This window comes from Sus scrofa, chromosome 9, assembly GCF_000003025.6.
Source record: "Sus scrofa isolate TJ Tabasco breed Duroc chromosome 9, Sscrofa11.1, whole genome shotgun sequence".
NCBI classification, from domain to species: domain Eukaryota; kingdom Metazoa; phylum Chordata; class Mammalia; order Artiodactyla; family Suidae; genus Sus; species Sus scrofa.
This window is the reverse complement of record NC_010451.4, coordinates 121849805-121864337: the sequence shown is the minus strand read 5'-3', so window position 1 is coordinate 121864337 and position 14533 is coordinate 121849805. Positions and strand designations below refer to the sequence as shown.

Genomic DNA, 14533 nt, shown 5'->3' with positions numbered 1-14533 from the left:
CCTGTCCGGCTAACCTCCTCCACCCAGTTGCAAGGTGCCAGCTGGGTGATGGCACCTGTCAAGTTCAGATTCATAGGGGCCTGTGAGGGGGTGGATATCTGTGAAAGCAGACCCCACATTCAGGTAACAGCGCTCTGTGCAATCATTTAAATTAGAATGAAATGTGAGCTATCCAGAAAATTTTTTAAAAAGCAACACAAGTTTTTTAACCTACAATATAGTTTTTAAAAAACAATTTGGAGACTCTGAAGAGGACAGAGGNTATATAGGTCTCCTAGAAGAAACAAAGTTCGAACTGAAATTTCCAGGGAGAGGATTTTCAAATCCCTAGTAAACTCAACTTATTCCTGCAGTATTTGATATCACAGAATTTTAAAGTCTGGAATTTAAGCAGACCCTTGCCGTCACTAAGACAGAATTTGATCCGCTCAGTTCCCTGATGGGAGGAGTTATTTCATTGAGAATGAAAATTTTTATCTTATCTGTAGGAAAGTGTTATGTGATGATGCGCTTTGCTGGGGCGCTGCAAAGGGTAACCCCAAGCATGAGAAGACAGCAACACCCCTGCAACAGCCAAGGATTCCTTGGAGATGCTGGGCCACAGAGCACAAGCAGTCTCATTAGTAGGGTCCCTCCATCAAAGTCTTCTGTATCCAGCAGAGACACGGCTCAAGGCACAGCCCCTAGCCCCCGGGAGAACATCTGCCTGTACACAGCTCTACAGGTGCACACCTTCACACACACTCACACAGACACATGCACACATACTTACGATACAGACAAAGACACATGTAGCACAGACACACTCATAAATACTCAGAGACACACAGGAACAGGATGACAAATAAAGATGTGTGAAACATACACACTCGTACATAGACAAAGCCCCCCCACCCCCATTCACTTAGACACACACACAAATTCACATACGCTCAGACATGCATATTTATATTTAGCACACACACACATACTACAGAGACTAACACCCACACACATACAAACACACGCACACACACTTCTTCATACAATAGCTGAGGCTTTGCGATTCTGGCAAAATGCCAATTCTTCTGAAGTCAAGCCCTGTCTACAGAAAGGAAGCCATCTCTGAATGAGGGAGCTGGCTGTCCCACCCTGGAGCAGTGGGGACCATGGGCAGTGAGTGAAATAGAAAGCCAGGGGGAAGTAGAGACATTTCGCTCAAATACCGTTCTGAAAAAGGATTGGGTGAATTTGAAAATTCACAGCTCTGTTTTAAAGTTCAGATCTTTGCATCTCTAGGTCTGCCAAGTCAAGTACAATAAAACCCAGATCAGAGTCTGAGATCCTGATTCAATCCTGAATGTGATCTTGCACAAACTGCTTAACCTCTTTGAGTCTCAATTTTCTTACCTGTAAAATGGAGCTAATAACACCAGGCTCTCAGGCTTGTGGCATGATCACAGCAGTTTAATGAGCGTAAAACACTTAGCCCCATAATACCTTAGTCCAAGCTCAATGGTCAGCTCCCTTTTCCATTCCATCATGGCCAATCACCAACAAGACGGATTTATAGATTTTAAGTGGATCGAAATTATTTCTTGCTTCATTATTTCCCAATAGAATTTTCCCTGTCCCCACTGCCAAAACACTTAAAACTCTCCTCCATCCCTCTAGTTCTAAAGCATCTGGAAAATGTACAACACTTTCTAATCAACATAATCCCAGAGTATGAAGAGCAGATAAGGCAACGTTACAAGATGCAGTCTTTGGGGAATAAAGAAATGGGTCAGATTCTTTCCTTCACAGAATGAGGGCAAATTTGCCAGGTCTCACTTGGGCCCCCTCCCCACATGTGAATGGTGAGAATGGTGGGGTTGGGGCCACCGACTGCCTACCTCACTTCACTTTGGCTGGAATGTATTCAAGTAAAAGTGGATTGAGTTCAAATTAACATTTGAGGTGTCCCGTATTTTTCTTGGAGACCACTAAATGCCCAATGGCAAAGTGATTGTTTCTTATTTGATAAGACATAGCTAAAAATCCCTTGCCTGTAGCCAGAACCTACTTCTTCAACAAGGAAGCTGATAAAGCCCAGTCCTCAAATCACCTGAAGTGCCGTAGTGAGGGCAGGCAGGGTTTATTTTTCACAGTGGCCCATCTAGTAATGGATTCCATTTTAAATCTCCCAATCCATCCATCAGTAAAGTTTCAGAAAGCTGGGACGTGGAAGAGATGGAAAGGTCTGAAGTGGTCTATGGTAAACGAAAGTGCCTACACCCCTCTGGTGATTAGTATTGGGCGTGTTCTTTCCCCATTCACCTTTCTTCATTTCCAAGAAACCGCCCTCAACGAACCAAGGGCCACCATGAAACATTTCAGAGATGGTTTGTGTGTCTTTGATCGATTTTAATTCTTTGAAAAATTGCGTCTTCTATCTCTTTGGTCACAGAAGACCCACAAGGTGAGGGAAAACATTTTTTTTTTTCCCCCACGAAAGAGACTAAAACGTGAATCAATACACTTGATAATGACTTCTAAAATGTCTTTAAGAAAGTGAAACTTTTTGGGGAAATGATTTAGAATTTCAGATAGTTCCACGGGACTCCTAATGCAGGTGAATAACCTTTTAAAGACCGTTATTTCGTGCTGGTAGGAATAATTTTTATTTAACCATGGTCCCAGAGCACATTAATATTTTGTAAAATTTGGACTTTTGATGGGCCACTTTGAAGTTCTGAAGGCACTGCTTTTTCACTACCTTTTTGGACGAATAGAATTCCTCTTTTTGTTTCCCAAACAATTTGACATTTCAGCCTAATGCCCAGGAAAAGGTTTTCCTTACTTCTTTCAGGATGGGGAGCCAGTCCAAGGGAGAGGCTTCCACGGTTCCCTATTTGCAGACCCCACAATACTCCCTGTGGGCTTGGCCATCCTCTTGGGACACCCAGGAGCACCCAGGATACTCCAGCCCACTTAGGGCGACTCAATGCACAAAATGGGACCTGTGGTCTTTAAGACTGCCAGCACTTTGAACTTGGTTAAGTACTTGCAAACCTGCAAGCTTGTTTACTCCTCCTGGAGGTCCTGAGAAAAGTGAATTTCTGTATCTCAAAGAGCTTCCCTAAGGGGACACAGTTGGGGGCCAAACTAGGGCGAGAAACTTCTTTTTTCTCTGGGATAGATTCCGGGGCTGACTGAAGACCGAGACTTCCGACAGTGCTCATCAAAGCCATTATTTACCTGGTAGGTTTCACCCCAAATCCTTCTGCTGGTGATTTCATACCAGTAAGTCGTTTTATGAGCTCTGTCTTAAATAACACTGGGCTGATGTATGTTTCCAAAAATATGTAGTTTTATTTATTGAAGTTTCTTTACTGACTACAAACTGAAAGGAGAAACCAAAGAGGGCTTTAAGGAAACACATACATAATTGAAATATATGCAAAGGTGTTTCTTGGAATTCTCCATTCCTTTCCCACATATAAGGGGGAGAAAATAATAGTTAACAGCAGCTAATGCTGCTCCTTGACGAAAGGTTCTCTGAGTAAGTAAGAAAGAAGGAAGACGGTTTTGAAAAGGTGAATTAGGGAAATACTCTCTGCAAGGGCTTATCAGTTTAGACCAGGAATGACTAATTCTAAAGTGTATCAGCATAAGTTCACAGAACATATCAGGTATGTCACCAGACCTGTCTAAGCTCATACCTAAGTTCTGGAATACACAAGTCTAAGAATTATAACAGAGGTACAGTTAAATTAATTAAAAGTCCTGTTATTCAATATAGATTTTAAAAACAAAACTTTCCAATTCAAAGTCACTGCCGTCATCACTGGCAAAAAAAATCCTGTTTTCCGGTCACAACTCTCCTCTTAAACCACCTGATAATTGTGACCAAAGAAACAGAGGACCGAGACCCAGGATGAAGTTTAATATGACAAATCCTAACTAGACGTGTCTGCTTTTTCCCCTCCTGGCTCTTTATTTGCTATTTCCCTATTAAAGATAATTTATTTTTTATTGAACAATTTATAGCTTCTTTATTTACATGTTCCCTTAATCTAAACCAAGGTATCTTGCAAAGGCCATAATGTAATTTTCCAAAATGGTTTTTATAAACTTCTTCTTAAGGGATCTTCATAATCTAGGAAGAATTATCTCATCAGCAACATAGCTGAGGCACAGAATTCCTGTATTAATTCTTTAAAACTTAAGGATCAAAGGTTTGTCAAACGTTGTGGTCTTTTGTAATGCTGATGACAGCATTGCATAGAGGAGTGATCTGGGCTAGCCACAAAAATACTGGGGAAAGTCACATTAAAAAAGCCAAAAGCTGGCATCACATGTAAGGTAAATTACAGTCTCTGTTTATAATTCTATGCACTTACGTACTTAAAAAAATACATCCATCTAGATGTCTTATCTAATTTCTAAGTTTTTTCCCAGTTTGCCTTGACAAATGACTAACAACTAGAAAAAAAGTCAGAACACCCTTTTCACATCAGAAATGATCACACCTAACTTTGCCTTTTCCGTCCACTTCTCCTCCAGAATCCTTCCCATCACAGGTCCTATTTGTTTCATTTGGGGGTTTGAGGTCCCTTTGACAATTTCCTTTGTTCTTTTTCTGTTTAGCTCAAAAACGGTAGCCTCTTCAATACAAGATCAAATTCAAAAAGTATCCTGGCGACAATGTCGATGTTACCATTTTAAGGCTGAATTTGGATAATATTTTAATAGAAGGAGTCCCAGGGTAAATAAAATTAAGAAAGGTGAACATGTATTTACGGGTATAGAATTATCTTCTAGATCATATATTGGCATGACATTAGCAATCGTCAGTAGGCTATCGAATAGTCTCAGTAATTGCAAATAAAACAGAAAATCCCATTAAACAAATCCGAAACAGTCTATGGACATGCTGTAGACCTATCTACGTTCCCCTCCACTTTTCACATTTAATCACTGCTACATCTCCACAATGTATTTTTCTGATGTCTCATTCCGTGGCAATAGTCCATATGTTTGGCCACATCTCCCCCATAAGAAAAAACTTTCAATTAATTTGGCTGCAAGTTTTGTCTCTATTAAGTTCTTCCCAGACCCAAGCCTTTAACCCCCTAACATTATAATTAAAGCAAATTATGCTTTAAAGGCATATGGGGGTGAGATATCACAGTAATACATCTGTGAGTAGCCTCAGACTGACAGAGGGAAGGGGAGCGGGGACATCTGAGAAAAGAAACCCACCAAAATCACAACAGGAGTTAAGAGTTGCCTCCCAAGATGATTTTCCAGGCTGCCACTAACACAGTTAACCCAAAGTACATTTTCCCAGGGAGCATCCTTTTCGATTTTGCCAGTTAAACCCAACCTGTCCACCTACCCCCAACTGCAGTGCCTTGAGACGGTTGATTTGTGCTCCATTTGGATCAGGGTTCCTATAAAACTGAGGACTAAGAAAGGGAAGCCTGTACAGCGGCGGCATCTTTTTTTGTTTAGCTGATTTCTTCCTACCACTAAGGACAATAGCCCACCTCTAGGGCTACTTCTGTCTTGGACCCAGAAACTGCTCTTCCCTCGCAGGCCTCCTGGAAACAGAATGAGTGATGAACCCTCCCCCTCCCCACCCAGCAGCCCGCTGGGCACTCAACCCCCGACAAGGAGAGGCTAATGCTCAGAATTCTTGCACAATTCCATGCTCCTCCCTGCAAAGACCTCACAAAGGGAAGAAGGCAGGAAGGAAGAGCTAGAAGAAGGAAGAGAGAAAGGAAGGAGAGAGAACGAAGGCAGACAGACATTCCAGCCACAATGGAATTCTACTGAAAGCAGCAGACCCTGTTTGCTCCCATCTGTGTTATGGGCATTGTGTTAATAACACTCATCCCAGGAAGGGGGGAAAGACAGAGAATAATTACACAAGTAAACCCCCACCTCCCCAGCCATCCCCAAAGCCAGCAATCTATAGAGTAATGCTGCCACAGCAAAGTGCTGTTTCCGTCTGTCTCCAACCCTGGGTTTCCCAAAGGGGAGAAGATTACTCCTTTCCGTCCTCTCAGCAGCTAAACGGGTTCCAAGTCGCTGCATTCCTAAGCTTCTCATCTCGAATCCTGATAAATTTCCCTAATTGAAAGAAAGGGCACAAGGTCTTTCCATCCAACTCCAGCAACATCCGTGCACACACACACACCCCTCCCCCCATTTGTAGAAGACTAGTTTCCCAGGGAAACTCACAAAATATCCACCAGTATGGACTAAGTCAAGAGGCTCAAAGGAGATTTCTTAACAACGCGATGGGAAGAAAGGTTAGTCCCTGTTAACTAATTTCCCATCTTTGCAGGTGCGCCCTCCCACCCCTCCCTCCCCTGCAGCCCTCCCAGCACCTGTGTCTCTCTGGGTTGTGTCTGCTAATGCGGTGCTAAGTAATCACTAATTGACTGTAGCACAGACTGAAAGGACAGTAAAATCCGAGGCAAAGGGGAAGTGTTAGGACAATGGAAATATTTAGGATTTAAGACTGTCTACACCTGGTCAGCGGGGTCATCAGGTCACGGTTCAAAATCCAAGACGCCCCTGTGGGCTGTTTTTGTCTACTCAATGGAAAGATATTGCTTTGCCGTTTTCCCGCCGGCCGCGACCCCCACCTCACCTCCAGGAGGACTCGATTTTTCAAGTCCTGGTATTATTAGGTCGTGGCGGTTTCCAAGACGTCTTGAGGACTCACGCTGTTCTAATCCCAGAGCGTTCAGCCTACATTCTTGCCTTAACCCCGCTTTGTTTTTTTGGCGGGTCAAGAGAGGGGTACACCTAGCTTTGGTATTCCTTCAACTTCCTGCCGCACCGTTTCATCCTGCCCCGGCTTTGCTAGTAATTCTTCTTCCTCCTGATTCGTTTCACCCTCCAGAGTCCTTTAAAAGACACCACCTTGCCTACTTAAAAAAACCCCAGCCTTGATGAAACCAGCCCGAGGCCCAAGAAGAGAAGCCGGCGCTGAGTCGCAGGCCAGCCGGGGCTTCCTCTGGAGCTTGGTGTGTGCAATCCATACCCGCTCCATTTCGCCTTCCCTGGCGCACTGTGTTACCACCCCACCCCTCTCCCCCAGGTCTTTAATTACAAGAACGGCTGCCCAGGTAGAAACCTCATCTCTCTTGAACCCACCACGTTTTAAGCGCTCTTCTAAGTCCGCTAAGCGCGGGAAGCAAGGTCGGGGGCCCAGGTGAGAACATCGACAGGGCGCGCACAGCGCGGGGACCCGTCGACTGCCTCCAGGCTCTGTGCAGAATCCGCTCTCAACATGGGAGAAGCGCTTTCTAAGGGTTAAAAAGTCACCGAAAGGTTTGTGCCGCCAGCATAGGGGGGTTAATTTTGCCTTCCCAAATTCTTGGCGCGACATGGGTAGGCGGAGGACGAGGGCTTACAGCCTCTGCTCTTAGGGCGCACCGTCCGCGCTCCCACCTGCCGAGCCTCTCCCGGCGGAGAAAGTATGCCCCGCTCCAAAGAGGTAGAAACCTGCATCCAGGCTTGGCCAATCCCAGACCGCTCAGAATAACAAACTAGCAAGAAGAACGGGCAAGGTGGATGGAGGAAAAAGGCCAAGGAGCAGGAAAGCTGAATGCGCCGCGTGGTGGCCGTCCCTCTTTTGCCCACTTCGCAGCTGCGACCTCCACTCGGGGCTACTAGACGCGCTGCGCGCAAAGCCGGCTCCCCGCAAAGGGCCGCCGGGTCAGCATCCCCCTCCCCTGGCGAGCCCTCTAAAACCCAGGGTACGCGGCGGGCTCGCTCAGGACCATGCGTCGCCCGCAGGTGCGCAGCATATGCTTTTAGAAGCAATTCACCGTCAGTCTCCCGGGCCACCCAGGCCGGAGCCTGCCCTCGGGACAGAGGAGTTCTGCCTTGGTGGCGGCGAGGTCACGCAGGTCGCGCTCCCAGACCCGAGGACGCCGCTCCCGCCCGGCCTCGCCTGGCTCTGGTTTTCCGCGAGGACCGACCGCGACCAAGCCAGGAAACCAATGGAGTTAAGTCCTGCCTCCTCTTCCAGTCCCGATTTTTCTTCTCCTTTGGACACCCGCACGGGTCCGCTCAATGCAGACCCGCGCCCCTCCACACCTGCCTGCTCCCTGTCCGGTTAAATCGTTGATTCTGCTCCCTGGGTGCCCTGAGACTGCGGCTTCCCACGAGGGCTCCCCTCCGCCCCCTCCGATCCAAGCAGGGGAACCCAGAGCCCGCAGCCCGCGGCCCCCAGTCGCCCCAAGCGAGGCACGGCCGCGGTCGCCCGGGTTTCTCCAAATTCCCGCCGGCTGGTGCGCAGCTCTGGCCAGACGCTGGGATCGGATGCTCGCGGTTAGAGAATCCGAATCCCCAACCCGCGAAGCTCGAATCTGGCGGTGGGAACAGGCAGTCTGACCTTTAAAAGTAGGTCCGCGCCTGACGATATTTCTGTGATGCGGGGAAGGAGGTTTGTGGTGTCCGGGGTGCTGTTTGAATTTCTGTATCGGAATCTGATGGAATTTCAGTGTCAATATTGCCCCACCACCAGCGCACCACGAGAAAAGGCAGGAATAGAAAGACGACTAAATTGCTGCTCCAGAGTTTGAGTGAACTCCTGGCCGGGAAGCGAATCCACTCCATCCTTGTTAAGAAATGGCCTGCAAGAGGATGAGGTCGGGGCAAAGACTCTGACGCAAACCGTGCTGGCACAGTCACCCCACACAGGAGCGCCAGGAAGGAAAGAAAGAGTAGCCAGGCGTCCTGAGAAGTCCTGGACCCAGATCCTACCAAAGACAAAATGAAATGCCCTTTCCCCACAGCTTCGGGATTCACTAGAGCTGCAAGATAGATCTTTCTGGAGACAAGGAAAGGATGGGTGACCACCAGGTGTGCTCCCCATTTACCACCCCCAGCCTGGGCCCGAGGAATCATCCTTCCTCCTGCCGGTTGGCCGGCTCTCCAACCAGCATTCCGGTTTGTTTGCTGTCCTTTCCTCGGTGCCCTAGGAGACTAGCGGTGTGATGGGCAAAAAGAGGGGGAAAGGGGCGGATAAAATGCCCACCTCTCTGTATGTCCTGCACTGTTCCCCAAAGTCTTGGCAAGCATGAGGGGCCAGCAAGATCCAGATGCGTGGCAGAACCGCTGGACTCGGGGAGAAGTTCGAAGGAGGCTAGAGGCCAATGCACCCAGCGCTGCCCAGAGTCCAGCGCCTCGAGGACTCGGACTTTGGCATCTCAACTGCCCTGATGCAGGCAGCCAAGACCACCCTGGAGAGAGAAACTAGCCGCCCTAAATCGTGGGCCAGGTCGCCGGAACCTACAAGAATGAAGTCATTTTCTGAACCTATCCACCGGCCCCCACAAACCACTGAACTCTGCCCGTGCTAAGGGACCCCGAGGATGCCACCTCCAGCTAACAGAGCGCTCCCCACCACCCAGAGCAAGGAGTCTGGGTTGAGTTCCTTAAAAAGCACTGACTTGAGGTGGGAGGAAGGCCGTCCCGCTTAGCAAGCTGAGATTTAAGGGGGGCATGTGTGCTCTATTTCTCTACCCCAAGTTGCTCTGGGATCAATCCCAGCCTCCTGTCCGACGCTTCTGAGCTTCTGGCTCAGGTGCACGCCTCTCAAACAGATAAAGCGCCCCGAGCTTGTCCCTAGAAGCCCGAGCTGGGCACGGGGATCAGACCCAGGGGCTGTCAGAGCAGTGAGGCTGACCAGATCCAAAACCTCCACTTGGTGAAGCAGGAAGAGGGCGCGTGCACTAACCACCAGACTGCCCAGGTGCAAGCAGTGCAGGAGGTGGAGGTGGGGGTAGGGGACAAGATGTCAGAAAGAGGGCCACCCACCGAAATGACTGCATACATTACTTGGTAACGTCTTCCGGAAGGGAAGCCACTTCGGCCATCCTCCCAAAGCAAAAGAGTATTCTGACTGCAGCGGAAGCAAACTGGATTCTGACTCCTAAACTGCCCCTAAAGGCTAGGGCACCAGAGATGCTGAGGGGGGAGCCCTAGACCTGTGCCCCAATGCTCCATCTGCAGTGGCTCAGAGTGAAGAAGCAGAACAGGGTTGGGGGAGCAGGTCTTCCAGTTGGCTGGTTGGAGGGACCCCTGTTTAAACCCCCCAAGATTTAAATACCCACAGCCTGGGAGCACCCCCTCTTCCTCCCTGAGGCCCAGGGGCGTGTCACCCCCACATAGAATTATTACGCCACTGGAGCCCATGTCCCAGGGAAGAGAATAGGCATATGTGGAGAGGGAACCAGCCCCAGAGACCCCAGCACCAGCAGCTTAATAGGCAGAAGCCAGATCTGCTGCAAGGGGGGAGGGGTCCAATCTACACGTGTCCCCCAAAAGGAAAAAAAAACAAACTGGATCCCACAGCCCTTCGGGGATTGGTTCCCTCAACTGTGGCCAGTGTTTCCTTCAACCCAGGCCAAAGACCCAGGACAAGACAGAAGGAAAGACAAATCACCCCGTCTGGGATCAGCCTTGCGTCAATAGGCTGCCCTGAGGTGAGAGGCCCCTTCTCTACCTGATGGGCTTCCACAGTTCAAACCCAGACTCAGAGCCCTGATGAACTGTAGCTCTGAAGGCTATTTCTAGGCATTTTAGGAAATCCAGTTTCTGAGGTCAAAATCAAAGTTGTCTCTGAGTAAGAGAAATAAAAAGTGAGCCCATCTGAGAGTGTGTGTGGCACATCCAAACAAACACTGTCAGAGCAAAACCCATCCTCTTTCATTGTGGTTCTAACACACGGGCCACCTATGGACCACAACTTTTTTTTTTTTTTTTTTTTTTTGTCTTTTCTAGGGCTGCTCCTGCAGCATATGGAGGTTCCCAGTCTAGAGGTTGAATCCGAGCTGTAGCCACCGGCCTACACCAGAGCCACAGCAACACAGAATCTAAGCATGTCTGTGACCTACACCACAGCTGACGGCAACACCGGATCGTTAACCCACTGAGCAAGGCCAGGTATCGAACCCACAACCTCATGGTTCCTAGTCGGATTCGTTAACCACTGAGCCACGACGGGAACTCCCTGGACCACAACAATTAAAGCACAGCTGTACTGAATCACAAGGACACGAGTCACACATGCCTTCACATTCACACACTCCGCTCATTCCCTGCAGAATTACAGTCAGCTGAAGGACCTGGAGCACCTCTGCCAGGGTTTGTGTTTCTGTTTGTGCAGGAGCTGACAGCGCACTCGCTCCCTTCCCTTGGTGGGGTCGCGGCAGGAAGCAGGCAGTGAACCCCCAACCCTTCTGCAGACACATCTCAGTCAGCAGTAAACTCCTTACGGCATAATGCAGACGTGGAACTATTTGCTAAGACTTGACAGAAAAAGACACAAAGGATGACTGTAGGATATAATCAAGCAACAATCTATATAGGTTTGAACGAAGCTAGCCTCTTCTAGTCCCTTCTCACAAACTTGCCAGGAAGTTGGGTTTGGGGGCACACGCTCCTCAGCCTGCCCTTGAAGGTGTTGCGGGGGCAGAAACCTTGCCATGGAGAGCCAGGGCGCAGGAGGGCGCGCTCGTGCGTCCTAGTTTGTAGGTAGGCACCATCCTTGGCTGGAGCGGTTCCTGGCCTAAACCTCGAGGATGTAGCGACCGCTCCGCTGAAGAAGACGCGGGCGGAAGCACAGCCCCTTTGGCAAGCGGAGTGAGGAAGCCCTTGGTTTCTGCACCTTTGCCCAGGGGCGTTCCGCAGCCTGGGCAGGGCTCACACGGCGCCTGCCACGCGCGCCACGCCACTGGACCTGCTCTGGCCTCCGCACGGATTCTCCATAGAAGACTCTCCGTTCGAGAGTGAGGAACAGAAACAGATTCCCATCGGGAAAATCCTTGCGTGTGCTGCGCGCGCGCGCGCACACGCACACACACACACACCACACCTGAGGATAAACAGGCCCTGAGCTCCCGCTGCCTTGCTAATTTCGGGCGCAGGAAAGAAAGCGGGCTGGAGAGCAAGGCGCCTGCACACCCGAGCCTCTCCTCTTCGGAGTCTGAGCCCTCCGGAGAGAGCCTGCCCTCCCGTGCGCCAAGGCTGTACCCCGAGTTCATAACTTCGTCCTAGCGCTTCTCCCTCCCCCCGTGCCTTCCTTCCTCCGCTAGCTGGAATACGGCGAGTGGACTTCCTCGCTAGGAGCCGGCAGTCCCCCGCGGCGCAGGCGGCTAGCGCCGCGGGCAGCAGCGGCTAGGGACGCACCAGGCGCGCACGCCCTGCGCGGGGGCGGGGTGGTGGGGGACACAGAGCTTGTGGCCTGGGCTTCTGCGCCGCCAGCCCCGGGGGCGGGAGACGCGCGCTCCAACTTCCCGCCAGCTGGGGTGAAGTTGCACTAATGGTACTGCGAGCTTGGACCGCAGACCCCCAGGGAGAGAGGAGGATTTGGGGGGACCACGGCAGCCCTCAGGCCTGGCCTGCAGCTCGCTCCCCTGGTATCCCCAAACAGCACTCTTCCCAACACTCCTAGAAAAGCCATGAGCTGGGGATGCGGGATTTGGTACCCTCGGTTCGCCTCGAGCATGATCCGGGAGGCTTTCACTTTCGACCCCAAAAGCCAAGGGCCAGGCCCTTCGAACGCACTCTGGCTGGTACCCCTGCCCTGTGACCGCCCCTAAGCCCCGGCCGCCGGCCCCTCGCCCCGCCCGGCCCCTCCGGTCCAGGCTACGCGCAGCGTTTGGCCCGCCCCAAACCGGCCAAGGTTGCTGGCCGTCTTGTTATCAAATTAAATCAGCGAGAAAGGGGGGTGTCTTACGCTGCATCGGCACACCAAGCATCTCCGAGAGCCCCTTGACAGCCCCCTCCGCGGGGACAGCTGCGCTCTGCATCATCTCCGAGCGAGAGCCAGGGAGTCGCAGTCTACGGAGATCTCTCGCTCTCTCGCTCAAGCTGTATTCAGAAATTTGAAAATAATAAAAAACCCAACCAGACCGCCGAAGTCACTGTGGAAGCCGGACCCTCCGCCTCTCCGGGAGGATTCCACAGGCTGCCTGGCCCCCTCCCCCCGCCAGTCCTCAGTCTGTTTCAAATCCCTTTGATCTCGCTCTCCCGGGTTGGTGCACATCCCGGGTTGAGGAGACGCTGTTGCTGCAGCTCTGGCTTTTTTCCCCTCCTCCCTCCCCCGCCCGCTTCTCTCCCCCTCCCCCTCCACCCTTCGCGTGCCGGCCGCCCGGGAGGCCGCGGTCACCCAGGCATTTTGATTCATTCACACTGCAGGAACGGCCGTGACGTCGCTTTCCGCAGGGAGGCCCGCCCTTCAGCCAAGCCCCCCACCCGGCCGCTAGCCGCCGACCCAGGCCGGAGTGGGGGGTCCAAGCGCCCCAAGAGAGGACAGCTGGGCAGGAGGGCGGGACCGCATGGAGCGGGGCGGGGCCTCACGGGCCTTCCCCCCCACCCCCGCCCACCCCCGCCCCAGCTCCCCGCGGTGCGGGCTCGCGCCCGGGGTATAAATATTGCGGCCGGCTCTGCAGCAGGTGGTGCCGGACCGCGGCGTCCGGGGCTCGCAGGTTTCCGTGGTGCATCCAGGGCTTCCGACCCCGGCCGGAGGCTCGAGTCCTCTCCGCCCCTCCATTAGGACCAAGGGGCGGGGAAGGGCGGGGCAGGCCCTCCGGAGGCTGGAGCCGCACGGCGATGTCTTCCCGTAGCGCGCGCTCTCGGTCCTGGGCTTATCTTGGCCGGACCGAGCGCGTTCCGTAACTAGAGGATTCCATTCTTCTTCTCCTCCGGCCAATTCCTTTCCCGCCGGCGCTTCCCAGCCCTTGCTCTCTCTCCCCCGCGTCTGGCTGAGGCCGAGCCAGGGACAGCCGGTACTCAGCCCGGAACGCGCGAGTCACGCAGCGGGCGGCGGCGGCGGCGGGCTGGGGAGGGCGGCCAGGGGCTGCGCGCAGAGGTGGCGGGGCGCGGGCCCCCACTTGCGCGCCCCCGCACGCCTCGGCCTGCAGCCCTGAGTCCGCTCTTCCCGTCTCCTCTGCTGAGTCCCGGCCGCTCGGCCGGCGTCCGCTCAGCTAGGTCCTGAGAGACCGCTCCGCCTTGTCCGCTGCGATCGCGGGCGCTTTGAACAATTCTCCACCTCGTGCGTGCGGGGCAGCAGCGCGCATACTCACCCTCGGGGCTCACCAGCGAAGGCGCAGGTGTAGCTTACGGTATTTACAAGACACACATAAACACAAATTCTCAATGCAAGTTTCTGGAGGAAATAAAACAGAAGGTCCATCGCTGGGACTGGTTTCATCGAGGTTCCCTCTTACTTCCTCGGATACTCGACGCTGCCTGACTGCAGGCGCGGGAAGCCCATCCCCCCTGCAACAGGACCCGACGGCTCTCCGGATCCCAGCCTTCGAGACTCCCCCATTCTGAATTTCGTTCCACAGATGTGTCCTCCCAGCCTCGAGGGGTCCAGTTCGGGTGGGAAGGGCGACCATGTGCCCTCTCCAACCTTTCAGCGCGTTCCCTGCTTTTTCTTCTGGCGTTGTCCCCAAACAAGGGACACCAGGGTTGGTGAGGGACAAGCAGAAGAGTGGGGGAGGATGGCGTGGCTGTCAACGCTTAGAATTTGTTT

The 14533-nt window shown here is 52.0% G+C and overlaps 1 protein-coding gene across 1 annotated transcript in view; it reads right to left on the bottom strand.

Moving 5' to 3' along the window:
• LHX4 (LIM homeobox 4) overlaps positions 1 to 13341 on the bottom strand; it is a 47626-nt gene extending 34285 nt beyond the window's left edge. Inside the window, exon 1 of the mRNA XM_021063752.1 lies at positions 12731 to 13341. Coding sequence (XP_020919411.1) covers positions 12731 to 12806 — 76 coding nt within the window. The 5' untranslated portion in view covers positions 12807 to 13341. The remainder of the gene's footprint in view (positions 1 to 12730) is intronic.